Source organism: Apteryx mantelli, chromosome 1 (assembly GCF_036417845.1).
Source record: "Apteryx mantelli isolate bAptMan1 chromosome 1, bAptMan1.hap1, whole genome shotgun sequence".
Lineage (NCBI taxonomy): Eukaryota > Metazoa > Chordata > Aves > Apterygiformes > Apterygidae > Apteryx > Apteryx mantelli.
The window spans coordinates 171443361-171467430 of record NC_089978.1 but is presented as its reverse complement, the minus strand read 5'-3'; the positions used below and the strand labels follow the sequence as shown (position 1 = coordinate 171467430).

The window sequence follows — 24070 nt, the reverse complement described above, 5'->3', positions numbered from 1 at the left end:
ACTGGCCCTTAAAAGACAAGTCTTCTCTGTTTTAAACTTGCATATAAACCTGAACTACAAACAGAATGTCCTCGTAAATATGGTAAGAGCACAAATCTAGAACTGCTCACTGGGATGTTGCAGCAGAGACAGGATTGGGGCAGGTAAGTCAGAACAAGCTTTGAACCTGGTATCAGATTCTAATAAAAGATTTTGGAAATATTTCCCTTGGCTTTAAAGCCTTTTTAGAGAAGGAGTTCAGATCTGCAGTGCTGCCAAACAAAGATAGCATAGGGCATTCCTGTCATCTGCAAGCAGTAGAGGCAAATTTCAAAGACAGGCAAACCTCAAAGTCATCGTAAAAACCAAGACCACCACACGCTAAGAAAGAAAGATGCAATATCTATGAAATACAGATAGCAACGAGCAGCTAAACTTGAACTTAGCTAACTGTAGTCTAAAACTAGTATACAGAAGTGAACAAGCCCAGCTATGTAAAGAAAGTACATGAACAAGGCAGCATTAGGTTGCTTTGTTCTCACAGCTTTTAACAGCAAGGAAGAGTTAGGTCAGTCTCTACTCTGCACACTTGGCACAAAGGACTCATATTCACAGTACATTTATGTTCTTAAAGATGATGCGGTGTTGAAATATTCCTATTTTGAGCTGAAGTGCACTAAGAGCAGAATTCTATTAGCTACTACATAGACACACAATTTAAAAAAGCAGTAAATACCAACTCATGTTAGAGAGACTGATAAACATGTTTTTTTAATTTGGGGGAAAGGAAGTATTAGCATAGCTGACTTTCAGAAAATTGTTAAGAACTTCCATCTTGTGGACTGTATATTCTATTACTATTTTGTCTCAGTGCTACTCACTAAGCTCTACAAAGATTAAATTTACATTAATAATTGAAAGATAACTAATAACTTCTGCCCAGTTCAAAACTTAAAAACTATGAAGTTACTTTGCAGATCTGGGAATACAGACAATATGCACCTTACCTTGCTGTAAACTGCCATGAAGGTGATTAACAAATGCAGTTAATATAGTTGCCACATTCATCACTTGTGAACATTGTGCCAGACCAAGTGTAAAAAGTTCATTCCAGCAGGCTTTTACTAATGATATGCTGTTATCCTGTCTATTAAAAAATACAATAATTTCACTTAATAGGACCAGCCATTTGTATTTATATAGCTTTTCTAATTTAAAGAACACTTCATGAAACATTCACCTAATTCAATCATTGCAACCAGTACCAAAATGAAGCCAAAATCTAAATCAAATACCTCAAAAGTATTTTTATTTTCATGCTAGAATTAAAATACTTGTTTTAAAGTGACATTTGTATAGAAATCATTTTTGTTTGAACGATAAAGGCAATAGGCAATCTCTATCACAAAAACAAGCTAAGTTACACCAAATGACAACTATCAAGGCATATTCCATCATGCAAGTTTTAACAGGATTTACCCTAATTTTTAGACAGCATTTACAAGGAAGAATGAAAAGAGTTTACATTCTTCCTGCATTGCAGATGTAGAATAACTACACAATGGTCTATTTTTTACTTGAAATATGGCAGATTGGTGGAATTTTTTAATTAAAAATAAGAACGCACATGTGAAGTGGAACACATGAGATCGAGTTCCTAAGCTTCTAGACTGCTGTCTTCTGCAGCCCTTCCATGTTTGGTATCAGCTTTGAAATAGGGACTTAAAGGTACAAATAAAAGTTGTGAGGATTGGTTTGTTGTACGAATTAATCCTTAAATTAAGTTTCATATTTAGTGATTTTTTTTTTCACATGTTGAAGCCTAAAATCAGGTATGTCAATCCATATTCAGGTGCTTCTAAATTAGTAACCTAATGTTCAGTAATGCCAAGCATCTCTAACTCATGGAGTTCAACAGGAGCTCAGTACCTGAAAAGAAAATCCTATCAGTGAGAAGTCAAACTCAGGTACCATGTTCCACAGTTTTAGCCAGTAAATATAAAAAATGCAAAGTTAAAAGAAGCAAAGACCTACCAAAGAAGAAAAGCATATTAAAGCTAGGATTTCAATTACAAAAATATGACAGAATGCATTTTTGCAAGAATGTTAGTGCAATCTTAAGAAAATTTCTGGTGATTTATTGTAATACTATTTATGTGCCAAATGACTGATTAGTGTAGAGTTGTCCTGTAATGGACACAGAGAGCTTATCTAGGTCAGTATTGTTAGTGTGATCCAATTCTTGTTACGCTGTGATACTACACACGCAGCTCCTATGCATACTTGTTGCATCCTCTTTCAACTCCTGTCAAAGGGACCGTGCTGAGGTACAGTGAAAATATGGTGTACTGGTGTACTCAGCCGATACGTGCTCATGTAGACAACAGTATCATCTAGAACGACTTTATGGGCTGATCAATCTTAGACCAGAACCAGCTGATCAAACTTAAGCAGCCTCAAAGAACTACAGGGCGTAACCAGCCTGATTAAGGTTTCGGTAGGACTCCCTCTTGCCCTGCGCAGATCCTTGTGCAGAAGATGAACTAAGCAATAACGTGGTATCATTAACTAAATCAGCATGACAAAGACAGCTGTCTTGCTGAGACTAAGGAATCACTGCCAGAGGAAGAAATCACTTGGATAAAATCACCCGTCTTCCTTACAAAACTGTTATTGTGATTTTGCTCTGGCTCATCAACTCCTCTCAATTACTAGTACCAAGAATTTCTTTTCATTTGAAAAGTGAAATGAGTCACCCTGCTAGAAGTTAAAATTATAGTACGTAATGTACTCAAGTTTAAAAAGCTGCATTAATTTAAAAAAAATTCCACTTGAAAACACTGTTAAGATTTTAAGCTTTTCAAAAGGCAAATTGTATATTCATGTTAAGTGGTGTTTAAATATACTGTTGCCCATGATCTTGATTGGGGCTGGAAATGCTAGCACAGGTGAATATCAACACTATTAGCACAGCCTACTCCTTCATTTTCTTATTCAAACATCCAAATATATTTGGAAGTAACTTACTCAAAAAATCATGCAGATTTTCTATAAGTATTTCCACTTCACCTGATAAGTCTTTTCAGAGAGAAAGTTCTTCTGTGAGACTTTTTAAAAAAAACATCATTTTTTTACATTGTTTTGCAGCATCTCTGTGTTACAAAAGACTTTTAAAAATGAACAATGATGCAATTCACTCTGCTAATTTGCTAAGTACTTCAAAATTCTGCAGGGCAACAGCTTACATTAAAAATCAAACATTATGTTTATGCTTCTACCTTCCTTTTCCCCCCTATTGTTTTATTTTATAGAATTTTACTGCATCTTTCCCCAAAACACAGGCTTCAGTTACACATAATACAATATTTTTTCTTAAACAATGTACAGTCGTTTGGCTTGAACAAATGGTAATCACGGATCATCCTGCCTTTGAGAAGCTTTCTGGAAAAGGGGACAAACCTTCCATTTAAAAAGGAATTCTCATTGCTACCACAGAGTCATAAACTATTTTGATACTGAATTCAAGAAAAACACTAGATGAGAACAGAGAAGGACAGGAAGAGATTTCTGGTGAAGACCAACTGGATTTGTACTCCATTTGTGTCACAGCTGATATACTATCTTTACTTGTTTGATGTGTCTTCATAAAATGACTTGTGAAAGTAACATAAATTACTTTTCCCCATACTGTTTGGAAATGTTTTCTCATGACAGTCAGCAATGTACTACTACACAGCTTAAGAATTTTAGGTGACATACTAAATTCTGCTGGAAAAACTGGATGTTAAGATAACTGCAGAGAGAATGATAAAAATTACTTGCTGCTTACAGCAACAATTTGTTTTTGGAAACTCCCTGGCAGTTAAAAAATTCTGAAGGCTTGCTGAACCTAGCTAACATTTCTCCCGTATAGTTTAATAAAGACAAAATTATTACTACTAATTCACCTACAACAACAGCAATATTTGGAGCTCCAGAGATCAGATTTTTTTGGTGACTGCTTGATAGGCATCTTAGTTCAGGATGTAACTATTCACAAATGATAGCAAGTCTGATTTACTGAAAAAATTAAAGAAGTGGCAGTGTACAGACATTTGATCTTTATGAATCTGCTCCTTTTTTCTTCAAAACCCAACCAAAGTAACTAAATTTGGACTGAAGTTGGGAGTAATTTTGAATCAGCAGATTTACCTTCATGCTGAAGATCTATAAGACATTTTTAATAAATGGTTTTATATTTTAAAATGACCCTGAAAAAGACAGTAAAAGTAGCCAATTAAAAAGCGGGTATTCACAATATGAGAGAATATAAAAACTGATCACTTACCCTAAAGCTTGGAAAGATGGAATGGAACGTGCCCAGTGCATGGACAAGAAAAGCAATCTGGAGGCAGACTCGCAGATATAGTGAACGTTCAGATATTCAGGCATAGGAGATGGCATGGTGAGCTGGTAAAAATAATTAAAAAAAAAAAAAGCATATATCAGTTATTTTACTTTCTTCACGTAAAAAATATCATAAGGAAAATCAGACTTGGTAGTTTCTTTTAGAGAGAAAAAAGGTAAACTTAGTTTTAAAATAAACATGGGATAATCTTGAAACAAAATCAAGTGGCTGCCTTTGTTCCAAATTAGCCACACTGCTATATCTTAATGCGATTGAAAAGCAACAAAGAAAGGGCAAAAATTTTGAATCTTTAGCTTAGATAAGGATTCATGTCTGGGACACCTGGAGATGGAAAATCCCAAATAAACTCAAATTTTGAGACATTCACAAAAGAATAAAACTTTTAAAAGAATTACTGTAAATAGGATCATTTATGAAGTTTCTTACATTTATAAGTAGATAAATATATTAAAAAAATACAAACACAGAGGCACCATACCTTTCCAAATCTTGCCTGAGAGGAGTAGGCCTGAAAATTAGGGGAACTGCCACAATTACTAGTTGGAGTTTCTTGGAAGCAGAGAGGGGATCCTATCTCAGAAAGACCTTTGATTTGTAATTTTTATTATTATTTTATAAAATAGTGTTTTGGTATGTGAATAAAATACCTATATACAGAGCTGCCCAAGTCCTAAAACAGTAATCAAGATACATCTGAAACGACCTTTCTGAACTTATATGAGTAAAATTAGTGTTTTTTCCTTTTCCTTTTTTTCATCCACGTGAAGAAAGCAGGATTTGACCTCAAATTGCTAATTACAGTGCTGTAGTTTTATTCTCAGAAGTTAATTCTTTGTAATATAATGGTTCGGCTAAGATTATTAATGGAATCTGACATTTTGTTCTAAAATTAACATTAGAAGTATGTTTATCTGAGTGATCAAAACATGCGCTGATGAGAGGGGCAAAGCTTAATGCAGTGGCTGGTGCTGAAGAAACTTTTGGATAAGCAAGCTTTTGGATTTGTCCATGAGTAACAGGAAGATGAAAAAAAGATGAAAGAATTTCTGCAGGCTTATGAAATGAGAAATAAAGTTAGAAAATATTTGGCCCTCTAATAAAGGAACCAGATTTTCCCTAATGACTAAAGTCAATTAATGCCGTACTAAAATAGGGTATATACACAAAGGAGAAACTGTGACAAATGCATTTAGGAGCTTCAACATCCAGTTAGAGAACACATTACATCTGTCTGATAGTTATTTTGTATTACTAAGTTAAAACGGTCATAAATAGTATATAATAATTCAAAAATCTTAAGTACCCTGAATGCCACGTGTGCATCACTGAGTAGCGGCCCCTCTATTTCAACGATATTCATGCTTGCTTCTCCACCAATCAGCTGTACACTGGCTTCGATACTTTCAGAGTTTTGACATGCTGCATTCTCTCCCGGATTTAATGCTTTTGCAAGAGTATCAAATGCCCTATAAGATAAAAAAAAAAGGGGGGGGGGAGCAAATTTCATCTTAGAGAATGTTTCGATTTAGAAGAAACCTACACATCTTCAAGCAGTATTTAGGTGTCTGTTTCAAACAAGCAGAAATGGAAAATAAGATACAATAACATACTTTTCCTACATTCTACCTAACAGAATCCCCAAAATCTCCAAATTACAATGTCTCCAAAACAAAATCAGCAGCAGTTCCTGTTCGCACTAGTCTCCAAAAAATTCACAGTTTTGACATATTGACTGAGCTGGTGAATCACAGTTTGCCTTTCAGGATCTCTTTAGTGGTGTTTACTGAGAGTGTTGGCATGAGTGTTTTTAGCGCATGATCATCAGACTGTTGTTAAAGCAACTTAATGCACATGTAAATTGTACAGATTTTTGCTGCTATGAAGCACAAATAGGAAGAATAATTTTTTTCTGGCTTTTTCATATCGTAAACTATTGTTATGTTATTCAACTTAATTTGAAAAGACTGCTTCTAAATACATAGGAGAAAGTACTCTCATATTTTCAATACCACTCTTAGTATCCTCTAATGCGGGGCAGTGACTCCAGCAAAGACCAAGTCACATGCACAAACATTACTGGCGGAGACCCCAGGATAAGCACAGATGTATTACTCATTATTTTGCTGCCCTGATAATAATAAATAAAAGGGAACACCTGTATATACCACCACTTCATTGTTCCTCTATGCACAAACACACCTGAGAACCAAAACTGACACATCTACACTCATTACAGATATAGAGTCAACCAGTGCCTGCAGACAGATGAGATATCCTGAGAGCAGCATCACTTGTATACAAAGCATCACATGAAAAAACTCATGCACAGATGTCCAAAAGCTGATTCGCAGCCTGTACATAGAGCTGATTCTCATTTTGCGTAGATATGTTTATTGTCACCGAATCTAAAATCACTTTCAAAAATTCTATTATCTAATTTGGTGTCAGAGTGGCAGAATTCTGCCCACCTCCTCTTCCTCCGCATTCTCTTGCTACCTTAAATGTACTAATATACTAAAAACCTGCATGCTTACTATTTTTAACATAACTGTTTACAATCAAAAGAAACAACACAATAAACTAGCTGCTGACACCGATTCAGGCTTGAGATGGTAAATGAACTGGAATCGTTTTTGGTCCTACACTTGCCTATACACCTTTATTTTAGCACATGGAGGTGACTGGGGCATGCACAAGTGGATTAAGTGGATATAGCTGGGAAATTTTCTGTCTCAGGTATATGGAAAGTAGGCATAATGGAAATGCACTCATGTGCAAGCTCTGGAAGTTATACTGCCTGTATCCTGCTAGGAAATCTCAGTGCCAGGTCCTGCGGCTCACACTTGGCAGCGTTATGTAGAGCAGGCAAAACCAGCAGCTCAATGGCAGCTGCTTAGGAAAAACAAAGCATCTTCAGGGTTGCATGCACTTAGCAGGATAATTTTCGATTTCTTTTGCAGCAGGGACAGAAACGTAAGATAGAAAAAGATCTCTCTTTCCCCCCAAAACTGGCTCCCTGAGTCTGCTGCTGTCAGAGAGACTATTGGCAGAATAAGCCAAAGCAGCCATCACAGATGTCGCTGCCAATCCTTTATTTGTTCTAGTTGAGCCTAAAATACTTTTTTAAATACTCTGGGCAAGTACAGCTGTTAACCTTGTGTGTCGACGATACTTTGTTTCCAACTTACTCTTTGAAGGCTTGCTTTCAAAGGGACCTCTTCCCTTCTGTATCATACTCTTGCAGCAGTAAGTCCATTGTTTTTATTAGGCTCTGCTTCCTAATGCCTCAACGTTGGGGCTCCTGTTCATACATGAAGCCCCAACATCTAAGTTAACTCACATGATCAAACATCTCAAGATAAAAACACTAAGGAAAAGAGTGTCTAGAACAAAGCTTGCCTGAAAATTACAAAAATCAAGCCCACAAAGCAAGAAAAAAAGATATAATTAACATTAAAACACATCATATTCTTTGTTAGAAACAAGTTCGGTTGCCTTTTCACCCAGCTCATTCACTAATGGATATATAGGGCTACCGATAAGCTGTAAAAAATGAACATAGGCAATGAAGCCATTATAGGACAAAGGCATATAACATTACAATATATAAGCAGCTGAATGCTAGCAACAGTCGTAGACCAAATTTTTGTCAGCAAAGTGAAAGCTTTGCTATTGTAGCTGCAAGCAATGGAATATAATAAAATACATGAAAAACAATGATACAAGCTGCTTCTTGAATCCTCCCAAACTCATTTTCTTCAGTAAACACCTGTGTATGTTAGATGAAGTTGGTGTAATCCCTGGCAAGGAAATCAATGATTTAGACTAAAATTTTAGTTTCTGTTTGGGTAACAATTTCCCTTCCACAGGAGCATTTGACTTGAAACTCCCTATTGGAAATCTATTTGGTAACCCATTAGAAAAGAGTAGGTATTATCCTGTGTCAGAGCTCTTTTGAGCTGAGCTCTCTGGCTGAGAGACCTTCATGGCTTTTCATAAACAAATTTTTAAAACTGAACAGAAACACTGAAGCCGGCAAAAGTAAGTGTCTGAAAGTGCCTGGAGATAAAGCCATGAAAGGTCACTGTGCAACCTTATTTCTGCATCTTTCTGAACACCCACAGCATTGAGTTTATCAGCATATACTATGATACTCTTTATACAGCATGTTCTTTACCTAGGAGGACATAGCAAAGGTCCGGTCAGCAACTTGCACTGACTTTCTGAGCAGCACATAAACATAAAGGAGCAGAATGAATGCTTTCTGCTTGCAGTCAAACAGGGTACTAGAGCCCCCAGGGGGAAACCATGTACTTGGGTCAGTACAAGCTACTCCACTATATACCAGTCCTTTTCCCTTGATGGATTTACTCCGCGTGCATGTTTTCAATCCAGAATGCGTAATATGGATGTTGTGCAGCAAATGACTACTGGTGAGACAGTTGTCAGACTCCTGCACAAGATGACAACCAAGGAAGAACACGATTGTCATTGAAAGGGTAACTGAATAAGCAGTATGCACAGTATCTTGCATTTATGCTCACCAAAATGGCTCAGTTAAAATCAATCTAAGAAACAAGTTCCTAAGATATACAGTGAATGTATCTGTATTGACAGTGAGCATTATTTGAATTCTTCTGTGTAGAAAGAAAATACTTTTCAAACTTTTAAGGGGACTAGCAGGCATTAAACTACTTATACAGATGACACTTCTAAGAAACATTTTTCCAGGATGATACAAAGTACTAACAGTACTGTACAAGATCTAATACCCCTTATTAAGGACAATCAAAAGGTAAAACAACCAAAAGGTAAGATTTACACTAAAATTAATTCCAATGAACAACCAAAAGTATTTACTTCCTCAAACCGAACTTATTTATGATTTTACTGTGAAGAATTTTACAAGATTAATCTGCAACACAAGCTCAGTCTGCTGTTGCTATTATTTTTAATGCAGATAAATGATCTGATGATTTAATTAATGATCTGAACTGACAGAGAAATCCTCAAAAAGAGTAATATTTTCAAGGGTAACATGCCTTACCTTGTAACGTCACTACTAGCTTGCTCTTCTTGCTGGAGTTCAGATAACGATGCATCTCCATTACTTAAACTCTCAATCATAGATAGCTCAGTACTGCTTTGAGACATGTCTTTGGATTTACTTAGATTTGCTAATGACGTCACCACATTTGCCAGCGTGCTTAAATCTCCCTGACATGCTTCAACCTGAGAGAAAGGTACAGTGTTTAATTCTTTCATACCGGCAACAGTTCACTTGCATTAGAAGAATCTAATTTTCACACTAACTAGTGAAGAATTGAGCTTGTGAATAGACCTCTAAGAAAACTGTTGTTTCCAGTAAATGGGTAATCATAACGCAGCAATTGGACTCTGCACTGTTTCTAAATGTGAAAGATTTAGACATTTACTTTTACAAGTAATAGATACGGGTATCTTTCAGAAAGAATGCTACAGAAGATAAGAAACTGCAACAAGACATTTTAGCATCTCCACTCCTTAGTCAAATACTCAACTGGACTATAAGACTACCCTAGACTATATATTTTGCTGCTTCTTTCCATTCTGTCCGTTCTGCAGTGCATAAAACAGACAGTAGTAAAGGAGTACAAGAAAGTTTGAAAACGAGGAATGGATAAAAAGTCACCTTTAGGCAAGCAAGAAAAGAATCTTGCTGCAGCCTTTTTGTTTTTTATGCCTTTATTTAATCTCAAGGGAACACAGTGATTCAGTAATGACCAGTAATTCAGAGAGGCGGTAAGTCATGTTCCCCTCACTCCCTCAATTACTTTAATAAGGAAGCTGCACAAGTACCTGCTGCTGCTAACATCAGCATGCTATGTGTCATTTAGCTTCCTTAGTCATACTCCACAGAGAGAACTGGAAAAATTAAATGGAAGAAACAACTTTTGATGGGGCCCTTTGCAGACAGAACAAGCAGGGCAGAATACATGAAAACAGTACAAAATAAGTTAATATCAACTGTAAAAGTACAAAAGTGTGTGTGTGTGTGTGTGCGCGCGCGCGCGTGCTTGCATGTAGGGAAATTATCACATGGCTTTAGTGGACTAAGTGTAGCAAAATGGAAAAAAAGGAAAACCAGCTCAGAAATATATCATAAATAAAAACGTTGCTGAGATAGCTCATATAAGCTCTGCAAAAAATTAGCGATTCAGGGGAAAAAAAGCTAATGACATTTATGAAATGCACTGTGACAATGCTATATCTGCAAAGGGTAAGGAATCCTGGGTCACACAATCTTAGTTGTATTTTACAGTTAGAGGAATACAGGTAAGGACAGATGATCCTGAACACCCACACAAGAATGTCTTTTGAGTAAGAGTCTGAAGTATTTCAAGTCCAAGTTGGAATTTGGATAGCACACGCCCATCAACATAGTGAAAAAGAAGCCTCCTGTACTCAGTCTAAAATGTGAGAGCCAGTCAGTGATTTTTAAATGAAAAGGAACTGTGCTTTTATGGCATGGCTTTTACTAAAAAACAAATATTACAAGCAACTCAGGATCAAGTTTTGAAATCCTTAGGAAAAAGCTTCTTAAACCTGAAATTTTATTCATGCCCACATACTTGCACAGAAATTATTCCCTTTTCCTTCACTGATAAGCTGTCCCTACACAAACCTAGTTATATTTCCCCGCCAATCATCCGATTTATTCTGCAGTCTCTGCAGTGAGATTGAAAGGCGAAAGACATTTTTTCCCATTCACTTTTCCTCTCCACACCTGTATTTTAACCCTCTTTTCAAAAAACTGTGAATAGGTCTTCATATTCTATTAAACTTCAGTACTCAAGATTTTAATTCTACAAAACACATCCATCACTCTTGTCTACATGTGGGGCCTTTGCAACCTCACTATATTGATACCAAAAAAAAAATAAAAAGGTCCAAGTGTCAGGATTGCCAAATAAAAACAAAAATAAGGCAGCTTTTAAAGCTCTCTAAAAAAGGGAAAGAAGGTCCCTTTGGAGAAGACTCCATTTCATGGAGTTTTTAGCATTTTTACTAAGAAGGGCTAACAGCAGTCTTCTGAAGAGAAAACATCTACAATACTGGGTAATCTTGTAAAGGAATGTCAGTGTTTCAAAAACGAATATTATCAAAACAGAAATACAACAAAACAGAACCACCTTCTCTCCATATATGCAAAATTATAGCAGTCAATCCATTTAATATATTAGTCACATCATCACATACCTTATCTGGAGTCATCAGCACAGTAGGCTCACTTTTTATTCCCGACTGATGAATATTAACAAACATTCCTGATTCCAGCAGACCTGTTGATCTGACACAAACAGCATACAGTTTAATTTTCTGGGGATTTCAGGAAACAGAGATACTCACTTCTGAGAAGCATTTACATACCTTGCTGTTTCATTGTCTGTTACAAAAGTCGGAGTTGCAGCTAATGGACTGCGAAGATCTTTCCGAATGTAGATCTTTTCTGTAGAAGCTGCACAGTTTGAAGATTTTTCTCTTGACACTTCAATAGGTTTCCTCTCACACTGAACAGCTAACAGAACAGGATGCAACTATTAAGTCACATCATGAATTACAGTCTAAGAAATAATACTTGTTTTTTCTCTTCACTTATTCTGCAATTTTAATAATGATTCTGAGAATTTACAGAGGGGTTGAAACTTAAAAAAAAAAAAAAAACGAACTACCCAATAAGCTAACAATTTGGGCAAAAAAGCTCCCAATACTTGATTTGTTCTTTACGGAATGATACAGTAGTCGAAGTCTGAGGCCAAACATATAAACTTAATAAATTTTCAAGCTACAATTAAGTGAGAAAACCCTTTATACCTAATTTTAAATTTGGATTCTTAACAGAAGTCTTACTGCTTCCCTCTCTCTCTCAATTTCACTAGCCCACACAGTTCATTTCTGAAGGACTCACAGTACCCTCTTCCACGCATTTTGGGTCTGGTTTACAACTTTATGCACTTCATGAGATTGCTGAGAAAGGGCCGAGACATTTTCAAGGGAAAATCACCCCACTGAGGAAGCTACAGTACAAGATGGTGCCGAGATTGCTTTCCTCTCCCTGCTCCTCTGAGGTACGAGATTTCTTATCCCCCAGCAATGCTCTCCTCCACTCACTCTTCCCCCAGGGCCCAGAGATCTTTTTCCTGCATTTGCCCCCCTCCCACCTCCAGCAATTTTACTCTACTTGAACAGTCTTCCATGGAGGGGCAAAGCGTTGACAGGTGAGCTAAGGGGAAAAGGGGAGGTCCACTTTTACCCCCTCAGCTTTTCCTCCTTTAACTGAATTTGTTTCCGCTGTGCTGGAAAACTATTACTAGTTTCCTCGGTAAGGGTTTTAAGGAGGTGCATGTGCACAGAGGTTCAAAGGGGGCAGCAAAACAGAGCAGGACAGCACAGAGAAGAGCACAAGATTAACAATGTGAATGCAGTAACAGCATGGCAGTATCGGTGCTGAAGAATTCTTGTATTGTTTGTTTTTCTGCATATTTAGTATATACTAAATAGTATATATAGAATAATATATAGCATTTAGGAATTGATACTACTGTGGTATTAAAATAACACTACATGTAATATATGGAAATTTAAAAAGGAACTTGAAATCTCTAGGAATCTGTAAGGATTCATCTCTAGATCACTATGGATGTCTGCCTTGTAAAAACCTGTCTCTGCTGAGCTTTGCCAAGAGTGAACAGGAATTGTCAGCAACCTAAGTTGTAGAAAAAGTGACAAGAAGGTAGAAGGATTCAAAATTTTCAGTAGCTTGATTTACACACAGAAAATTTGAACTGCATATATAAAAACAGGACATGGAGACGTGCTTGACATTTGCTGCCTAGGTACAACAGTTCCTCTTTATCTCTTTTACCTCGTGCAATGTGCTTACTAAATTTATAAGACTGTATGTAAGATTAAAAGCATTCCAGACTTTTGATCACACCAAATTTGCACAAGTCTTTAAAGAAAAAAGATCTAATGATTTAAAAGTAAATAACCAATATAACAAATTCTTTTAATATAAAGCATCTTTTGTAGCACATACTTTAACATAGCTGCTAGCTAAAACGATCTCCTAGTACCAGATTTACACTTATTCAGACTTACAATCTTGTTTCATTCCAAATGCGATGCATCTCTGCAGCCGACAGTACTGACATCGATTGCGGTGGTGTTTGTTAATGACACAGTCTTTTGTTCCCCGGCATGAATAAACTAAATTCTTTCGTATGCTCCTTTTGAAGAATCCTTTGCATCCCTCACAAGTTACTGCTCCATAGTGACGCCCTAGTTCCAGAACAACATAAATCAAGATATTAGTTTTACACTGCTAATAGCTTTTCTTTTTTTTTCTTTTTTTCTTTTCTAGAGTTTATATTTATTCAAGACAAAGTATTTATGATTTTATCCAGAAAAGGAACAATCTTATTTTTTCACAGGTCACAAATTTTAAAATACACCTTGTGGCTATAAAACCACACGAAAGAACAAGCAAGCCATGTTTCTAGTTTAAAGCACTTATACAGGATAAATTTTACAAACAGGCAAATAACCAAGCTGCTTATTAATTTCTTGCTGAATTTGTTGACAGCAATGTTAAAAAAGCTCAGAAAACAGGTACTTAAGAACATAGGAGAAACACTTAATTTATACATTCTTAGCAAATTTCAGAATTTTTTTCAGAATGTCCCCACAGCCAAGTCTGATTATTGCTCATTACAAATTTAGCTGTAGAAACATATCCATTGAATATAATGGAAACATGGAAACTGCATACATAGCATTTGACAGCAGTAGGTGATCACTTCAAAGCTCTACTTTGGCCTTTCATTTTCCTAATGGGATAATGGTACATCCTTAACTCTTTTAGTAAAACTTTTTATCGAGACAAGTAAACCAAAACAGCTAAACCATTTTTCAAAAATCAGTTCTTCTGTGAATTTTCTAGTATAAAATATGACTATATAAAAATTACCACAGAAAAAAAGTTAAGTTTAAACACTACTTTTCGTAAGTAAATTATTCTGATCCCGCTATACTGCAAAATGCACAAGAATTACTAAAAAGCACTAGTTTTGATTAAAGCATACTTAACAATTCCAACAGTCTTAATCCTGTGATCCTAAAAAAAAAAAATCTAAAAAGAAAGATCACTGATAAACATTCAAAATACATACTGCAGAGGCATCAAGGCTTGTCTTTGAACTAAGTAGGGCATATTGCAGAAATAAATCTGAAATATGAACTAATTTAAGGAAAAATATATTTTTAGATTCTTTCCTCACAAACTTCTTTATAGATACCTCAGTCACACCTGCTAGAAGTTTTGAGAGATTCTAACAGGTTTCCTAGATTCCTTTATCACATATATGCATGCAAACTGTTATATAGATGAAGAAGAATCTTAAACTGCTTTTATGAAGTTGCACCACTAAAAAAAAAGAAAAGTAAATACCTGATGCCTTGTCCCCACATACAACACACAGATCAAACACTTTATTTAGTGCCTGTTCAGTGGAAGAGTTGTCTGTTAAGATCTGAAAAAAAGTACAGAATGATTTCATTTTTCTTTGTCTTGACATTAAGACAGACTAAAATAAATTTCATGCTTATGGTTTTCCTCTAAGATAGGGGTCCAAATCTACAAAGTATGAGGTTTTCTCAACTACATTTTACAGTCTTCATAGACACAAAGGAGCTATATGCCACTGTGTTCCTATTCAGGATGGAGTAAAAGTTTTACTTGTAATACTTTTCAAGATTTTTTCTATATAAATACTATTTCTGCAGAACAGACCGGTATTTTGAAATACATTTAGTATCTGCCTACTCTTACCTTTTGTTCAATTCTGTGTTTAGAGAAAACTCATATATCCTAAAGACTTGGTCACAGTACAAAAGAGACTGAAGCATTAAATAAAACAAAAAAATCCTTTGCGGAAGCCATTATTTCTACATTCAGATTTGTTAACTTATCATAACACACAAATGGTGGACCAACAGAAAATGTATTCTGAAAACAGTACCATTAACTATCAAGTAGTATATAGTTTGGTGCTGAGTAACTGCTTGATATTATTACAGTATTCTTGTCTTTCCTCATTAATTTCTCTCTAGTACCTGTAAAGCTTCGTTAGCACATAATCTTCAATCCACAGCACCTCAGAGCAGGTGCAATAGCCTTCTATTTGATCTTTAAAAAAATCGATCACACTGAGACATAAATAAAGCACAACTAAAATTAAATTTAAAAAAGAAACACACATGTGATCTCATAAGTAACAATCAAACATCATCTTGACAATAACGTAAAACAGAAGAGAACAAATTTTCTTCCCATTAAAAAGTTATATAAATGTACAGTTTTAAGAGTTTCTAACTTCTACTGTGTCTTAATGGGAAGGCTGACTCTTTCATTCCTGCTTTGCATATTCAAAGTAGGATCTCTGATAAAAAGAAAGGTATCTCTTACTGAAAGAGGAAGTGCCATATCCTCTGTAGAGGAAATTAAAAATTATCTTTTTTGGAACGTTTTGCAAATCATACAGACTGTACATATAGAAATGTTTAACAAGCATATTTCTTTCTGGTTAACCTTTATTAACAATACTGTCTCACAAATTCACCTGACTTTTTTTTTTTTTTATATTAACATCTTTTAAAAAAACATACTGAATGAGTAAATAGAAAATTAACCTTTCATTCCTTCCTAATTTCCATTACTGCCAATATGTATGTTCAAGACATTATATAAAATAAATACATTTCTAAGTCCTTGCATAGATGAAACCTGCACTGAAACAGGAAGTTTCACATAAGCAAGGACTACAGAATGTGGCCCATGAGGAGATGATAATCTCAGACTCAGAGAACTCATCACCTTGAACCTCAACATGTAGAATCAGAATTGCTGATAAAGATGAAGAGCCCCTGGAGGTGAAGACGACAATGGGAGGAAGGGCCTTGCAAAACACATGAATGGAAAGGTAAGACGCCATGAAGGAGAAGTTTTCGGCATAGCAAACGAAGGGACTTTCAAGTGAAGGCTACAGAATTTAAAAAAATGCAAAACTGAAGATGAAAAGACCATTCAGGAGAGAAAAATATGAAAAAGACCAAGGAGCATGCAGCTGAATAACAAACAAATGTTACTCTATTTCACCAGCGTTAAGTGGAAAAAAAAATTCCTACCAATACATCTGAACTGACAGAAGAACAAACTAACTGAGCTAACAGAATACTCTGCTGCCTCTCAAGCTATCCTACTTTGCCCAAGTTGTACAACTAGAACTGGAGCTTTGAACTGATCATCCAGACTTTCCCTACATCCGAATCTTGCTTTTTTAAATCAGTGTGATACACTACTCATCTCTTATCTTCTAGGCTGCCTTTGAAAATAATTTTCTACAAGGATTACTAGAAACCACATCCCACTGGTTTATGCTTTTGTTGAGGTTTACGTAAGATACAAATGCAGGACACTACAGCACCTGCCGAAATTCCTCTCAGTCAGACTGACTTTTGCTACTGCTTCCATATTCACAGCAATCAAAAATTCAGAATCAGAATTCTTTGGAGCAAAGACTTTGTATATCCATTTGCAAAGATTTATTAGTTTCAAAAAATACATAATACACAATACCAAGTTATGCTTCAAGCTTGCACATGTGGGTAGTTAATCAGAGATGTGGACCAGCTCCCAGACAAGTAGAAACTAAAATGATCAGGAGACTTTAGCTTGGAAAAAAGATTACTTGACGCAGGATGTAACAGAGATTTACAAGAACAACAGAATCCTGTATTGCTTTTTCTCATAGTGCAAGAGACAGCTAATGAAACATTTCTCAGAAGATAAAACAAACTAAAGTAAGTATTCTTTGCACAACATACAGTTATACCATAGATTTACAGCCATAGGATATTGTGCAGGCCAAACCATAAACGGTCTATATAAATAACAAATAAGTTATTAAACTAATTAATGGAAGGCAGATCCAGAGACAGCTATCAAATGTGATGGTCTCACTATAAGCTCCAAATCAGGAGGTCCCTCTAAGCCACTGCCTACTGCAAGTGAAAGGACATGCTCAGAAGGACTACTATTTACTTGTCCCCTTTTTAATACCTCTCCCTATGCATACGTTTGATAATGGACTAAACGGACTGTTAGTATAACAGTCCTTATGGTATCTGGCCTACCACACTGATCTAACAGCAGCATAAATGTATGTGGATAAATCAGTATGCAATAACCCTACGCTTCAGCTGATGTGCAATAAGGTCCTACTTCATGCAGCAGGAGCTCCCGCCTCCCAAGTCTTCTGTGCATGCTTTCGCACTCTTCAAATCAGGGCCACCATGTGCTCTTTAGGTGAGGATGTGGGCCAGAAGATTCAAAAGTGGGAGGGTGAGGGCTAAGGAAGCAGCACATCCAATTTGTGTGGGAGTAAGGAGCACTGGGGGCCTGTCTGGGAGTTTCAACCTTGACTGTCTACAGTCCCACATCAGGAAACCCAGAATCTTTAATGTTGCTTTCCTACCCCCACTGCGTAATGTACTTCCATACCATATAGTCTTTCTCAGAAACCAACTTTGGAGAATGATTCACATGGTCGAACAGTAGTTACAACAGTACGTGAAAAGGAAAACAAGAAGAAAAAAATGTTAAGTGATAAGGGAGAAAAGAGCAAGTTTTCAATGATATTTGAAAATAGATGGAGACTCCATGAAGCAGAAATAAGAAGGACTGTCAGTAGGGCAGGAGCTGGAAATGACAAGGACAACAACAGTCTTTCTAACCTCATGAGCCAGGGTATAAATTTAAAAAGCAACAGATTTACAAAAAACAAATTTTCTTCATAATTTCTAAGCATCTGTGCCACGTCCTAATGCAAGGAAAAGTATACAGTTAAAAAAAAAAAAACCCTCAAAAAAAGGAGAACCCAGACAGACATATTTGGAAATAAAACATCTCTTCTTATCCCATTTGAACCAATATTACAAAATAAAGTGGATTATCTACCTGGATGTGTTGTGCAGATATATCAGGGGATGCAAAAAACAGTTGGTTGACACCTGCAGCATCTGGAGTTGCTAGGAATACTTTTCCTGGAGTGGATTCTTGTCTGGCAAGGATCACCTTGCTTGGGGTAGAGCCATCATGATTTGTTAGGATGAACTGCTTGCCTGCTGAGCTCTGATCAAGTGCTGTAACAATCTGAATCTTCTGGCCCGTCTGCTGATCTGTGACAATCTAATAATACATTTATCTCAAATTGTTATGGTAATTGAAGATCACTCTTAGGGCCCAATCTGGGCGCTGAAGAAAATGGGATTTTTGCCCTTGGCATTTGTGAAGCAGGATTGTCTCCCCCTCTGTCACACAAGTGTTAAGTAAATTCAGGAAAAGCTTGGCTTCTCACTTTATTTTAAACATGTTTCAATCAAGGGTGTTTGAAGTCAAAACCTGAATTCATATTCGAGTTTTACAAATGGCCCAAGCTTCTACAACGTGGCCAAGATGCTGACAATTGTAGCATCCAGATTTTGAGGTATGGCTGTAACTCAGCCCTATGAGCTCTAAGGTTCTGAGAAATCATTAACTCCCCCAACTTCACTGCACACCACAAAATGCGCTCGGCACCTCCCAAATTTGGACGATTAACAAGGAGCTTTCTAACACCGCAACTGTCCCCTTACTTCCAAGTGAAAAAAATAAGCATTAAACAACAAGAAAAGCAATAATCTTGTCTCACCTTGAACACACATTTTAGGCTTTAGAATTTTTTTTTATATATATGTTCCAAAATAAAATAATTTAAACAGTAGCTCTCTCCCTGCCATTTTCTCTTCTTTTAATGAAAAACTTAATTTCATAATGTTTCATTTCATAATCAAGAACAGGCCTACATTATTTTTTCCATTTCATCTCTATTTTCAAGCACAAATACAGCTGATTTTTATTAATTTTTTGCCCTTCACTAAACTCAATTTTTTGCTACCTTTGTCAGAAGGTTATAATCCTCAAAAACAATAGTTAAGATTACACCTCTCTTCCATTATAAATCTCACTTTTAATCACTTCCTGCCTTTCTCCATACAAAAGTCTATACCAAAAACTGCCCGGTTAATTCTGAAGACTAAGGAGAAGCACTCTACAAACACTATTTTTTGCAAACTACTTTTGAATTACAAATCAGTAAAACAGGACCAACTTAAAAGTTTTAACAACCAAACATTAATGCGTATCTATTCATCCCTAACACTTACACGGTCCTTATTACTGAGGAGACAATTTATTATGTCTTCATTAGCTTCACCTAAGTAGGACAGCAATATCATACATATTTTCCAAGTGGAAAATGGGGGCACGTAGAAATTGAATGAGGCATAAGTTCACACAAGAAGTCTGTATTTTATCAGCGTTACTGCTGCACCGTCACAATTAGCATATTAGTTTCTCCAGATGTTCAATGCGTTTAGTTTCAAAAACTTGTTTATAGTTTGCATTTGAAAAAGATAAGCAGCAACAGATTTATTAATTAGTGAGTATCTAATTTCAGCAGATATAACTCAATACCACCAAATCTCAAATATTCAGCAATTATGAGATTCAAAAATATACAAAAGGAATGCATTTCCTTCTGGTGGCCTTCTGCTATTAGTATTTTTAGGGATCACATTTACAAATATTTCTCTGCAAAAACAGATTTAAAAACTTACTTAGCCTAGAAGTACAGGTAAGATTATAAAACTCCAGAGGCTAAAGATATAAGAAAAGAAACATTAATTACTCTGACACTTGGAGAGTAGGGTGCGAAGATGGAACAAAAACCCCATACCAGTTACCAACCTCATTAATACGGCATTTTTCATTCTGTTTTCCGAGATAGCCACATGTCCAGGACTATGAATGATTGCAGCAGTCCCTTGTTTCTGCTTCCATTTCCTTTCTCTTGGTTCTATACTCCTTAAAGGCCAACTAAGGCAAACATTTTAATTCCCTTTTTAATTTTCTCCTTTCACTCCATTTTTCTTCATTTTACAAACTTCATTTCTCATGTGTCACTTCTGACTATTTTCTAAGCCCCTTCCCCCTTCTTTCCGAACACCTCTACTTTATTGGGATTAAGAGAAATCCGCTGCATAACATCCTCAGATGGGTGCATACAGGTACAGAAGCAAAACACAGAATATCGTGCTGTTTCTTGAATTTCCACAGCTGTTCTTTAAAAGATACACTTACCTAAAATCAGCCTCACTATTGAAATTTGAAAGTGAAATTGTATACATCAAAAACATTAAAAAAAAAGAATACGGCATATACCTTATCTAGTTAGTTTTATATTATACCTAACTCAAAAAATACTTTGTCAAAAATAACCAACATACAAATTTGAGCTGAAGGTGAAGGTATTTTTTGATTATATATGTTAAATTCTGAACATAGCTGAACATTTACACCATGTCTGAAGCAATATGCTTTCCTATAGTAGACCAGCTCCATATTTTACTCGTCAATAAACACATCAAGATGGTAGGCAGAATAACCATTGCTAATTCATAAAATTCATTTCATCTCATCTTTAACAAATAGTGTCCCAATTCTTCAAGTGGCTTCCTGGCAATCTAGGGGGTTGCCCAAGGAGATCTCACTGCATAATACAGTAGAAATCTAGTGAACGGTGTTATTTTAACTATTATTTTGATATTTTATCCATACAAAGGTATCTAATCTACACAAATGCCTTCTGCAGCTCTAAAACATTTGGCAGCTGACAGAGGCACAACAGAAAGCAGTTTAAGCAATTAAGAAGAGTCTGTCTGCAGCTGGCCTCTTATGGTCATCTACGTGCACAAACTCCACTTAAATCACAGAGAGACTTTGAAAGTGGAGCTGCCTGTCTAAGTATAACAACGTGCATGACCTAAATGTTCAATAATCAGAGGGAAAAAAAAATCACTCATCTTCTCAAAGGAATCCATCAGGGTTCAGTGACAACACATCATGTTTCCTAATAATCTGAAACTCAATGCTGCCATAGGCATCATGTTATAAAACAAAAATGTAGTAATTCAGGATTGCCTTCTTAAAAAATACATTTTCCCCATGTCTTTCATTTAAGCATCTTGATGGCTGTGGAAGATAGTTTTTTTCTTTTATGTTTTTTTAAGTCTTTTTTTTTTTTAAATAAGTCTTGCCTTCTATTTCAAACTCATTTCAATAAATTAATTACCTAAATAAGTCAGTGTTTGTGTTTTAGAAAAAAAATGTTTCTAAACATATGCAGAATCCACTAGTTTATAACAGAGCTGGTTTTGAACAGAAATGTCCATTTAGAAACAAATGTGGCAATCAACTTTTATCCTCAAAACCAAAATGTTAAAGTTCCCTAAAAATGGGGACTAGTGAAACATGTTTTGAAGAACATTTTACTGAGCATTTTATATTTCAAGTGGTCACATAAAGCAAAAAATATTAACTGAAATTATAAACTCAAAATGAACCAATTTAAAATATTCTTTAGGAACATCTTACTGAACTACATATATTTCTCCTACAAGCAGTTTATTTTTGACTACAAATTCTGGTTTTTGCAGAATTTTCATTACTAAGTTCTACCTCATATCTAATTTATTATTATTTATAGTGTTGCCATGTTTGTAGAGCCTGTTGCAGGAAGCATCCCATTCTACGCAGTATTGTTCCCCACATACCAAGAGACAATCTCTGTCCCAAAGAGCTCACTATCCATCTTGACGCAAAATCAATGAGCATGGTGAAAAAAGACACAGAACAAAGTAGCTGTGATAGAAACATGGGATCTTCCAGCTACCTGAGATGATGAAAAACTACATAAAGGCCCCTGAAAAATAACAACCCTTAGAAATACAATTCTTCCATGTTCGTCAGATTTGCAGTAGCTGTAGTCCCTACCCAAAAGCAGTCCTCTCTTCTCCCCCTCAGTGGCTGACACACAAGGGTTTAGAAGTTTGCAGCTAGCTTTGAACCAACAGAGCTGTCTTGCTGTTCAAAAATAAAGGCTCATGGTTTTGGACACTGTCTCACATTCAAACCCTGATGCTGAGATTACATTAAATGGCTTACATTACAAGGGGCATTATAGCATACACAGGTTTTGATAGGGAAAAACAGAAAAAGAGACAGCACTTGATTAGCAGAAACTAATTATTTAAAGGTATGGCTGTACACGAAGTAAAGGCTAACACAGAAAAGTCATGGAGGTAGCTGAAAGAATAAAGATCTACTGGATAGGCAAGACTGGCACCATGAATAAGAGTACAGGCAGAGAGGTGATACAACAAAAGATCATGTATGGGCCAGGGCGGCTGTGAACAGCCTTGGAAGGTAGGACAACGCTTGAATGCAATGCACTGAAACTGGAAATACCAGTGAAAAGTACCAAAGAGTGAAGCAGCAAAACAAAAAGCAGCCAAGATTACGCTAGCAGATGGCTCACCTGGAGTGCCTCTCTGTGCAACAACATATATGTGAGAATATTTTAAAATTTATTCTGCAGTTGATATTTTTCTCTAAGAGGAAATTTAAAAGCAAAATGCTTGCAGGGACTTGCATTGACTTTTAAGGGATGAAAAGTAAAATCCTATTCCCCAAATTCTCCTCATCTCCATATACACGCATTTCTGTTGATTATGGTTTAACTGTCCACACTGCCAAAAAACTTCCTACCCTCAACTGAATTCAGGAGATTACTACCTCGCTAGGCTACGAAGTAGTACAGTGGGATGTATAACATTGGTTGGGACAGCCAACAAACAACATCCTTTAATGCACTTCTCAGGCTTTAGTTTGCCAGTACTTTTTATGACTTGTATCGATAATACCAAAAATACAGCTGCTTACTATGAGCCATGCAGCATTCCCTCCCCCTGCAAAGTATAGAAACGTTGCAAGAACTCAGCTGAATACCAAATCTAAAAACTATTCAGCTTTTAAAGAGCAACAGTATTATGGTATTGGGAAAAGTCCTTTTATGTTCCATGTTTCTCATTTTTGTTAATCTTAAAATTCTTAGACAGAAAAGTAGGAAAAGTCTTTTGCTAGCTGGTTTTGGACCCAATTAACATAATTTTTAACTAATGTAGGCAATGGATCCCAAACAGGAGGGAATCCTCCAGGTCTGAGAAGTAGAAACAGTGTTGGAATGTTTTCCAGACCTTTTATTCCTGTTTGTATAAATGGTCTCTGCCATCCAGGACTGAATATTAACATCTCAGAAAATAACATGAAGCAAATAAAAAAGAATCATACATAAAAACTGTCAGAAACAAATACTTCATCACTACTTGTAAAATATACTGGATGAGGCATACCTGTATGCGCTGTGGTAAAGAGAGGCCTGAATCTGCAGGGACAATCTGTATTCGTTGTGCTGCCCCATCCATCAGTGTTTGTGTAACAGCTCCTTGGGAATGGGTGATCTAGAAGGAAGAAACAAATCCAGTGGACTGACGAGGGATATACTGCAGTACTCGCGTATGGTTTCACCACTTCTGATTTCTCTGCAGAAAGCTTTGGGAAGTGTGACACTTTCACCATATACAGAATGCAAATGTTTGCAATCTAATTTAATAGCTTAATTTTGCAGGTTAGAAAATTCTACTAAT

The 24070-nt window shown here is 36.1% G+C and overlaps 1 protein-coding gene across 14 annotated transcripts in view; it reads right to left on the bottom strand.

The window, feature by feature from the left end:
• NR2C1 (nuclear receptor subfamily 2 group C member 1) overlaps positions 1–24070 on the bottom strand; it is a 61250-nt gene that overhangs the window by 12349 nt on the left and 24831 nt on the right. For 13 of the 14 annotated variants that reach the window (XR_010886541.1, XR_010886550.1, XR_010886552.1 and 10 more), the window contains 10 exons: positions 23777–23884; positions 18444–18674; positions 14877–14958; positions 13529–13708; positions 11798–11945; positions 11627–11717; positions 9435–9619; positions 5691–5853; positions 4307–4428; positions 987–1126 (listed from right to left, as the gene is read on the bottom strand). Coding sequence is in view for 1 of the 14 variants with exons in the window: in XM_067312447.1 (XP_067168548.1) it covers positions 987–1126; positions 4307–4428; positions 5691–5853; positions 9435–9619; positions 11627–11717; positions 11798–11945; positions 13529–13708; positions 14877–14958; positions 18444–18674; positions 23777–23884 (1450 nt within the window). In the remaining 13 variants the exon portion in view is untranslated. The remainder of the gene's footprint in view (positions 1–986; positions 1127–4306; positions 4429–5690; positions 5854–9434; positions 9620–11626; positions 11718–11797; positions 11946–13528; positions 13709–14876; positions 14959–18443; positions 18675–23776; positions 23885–24070) is intronic. The other variant, XR_010886556.1, reaches the window with a different exon arrangement.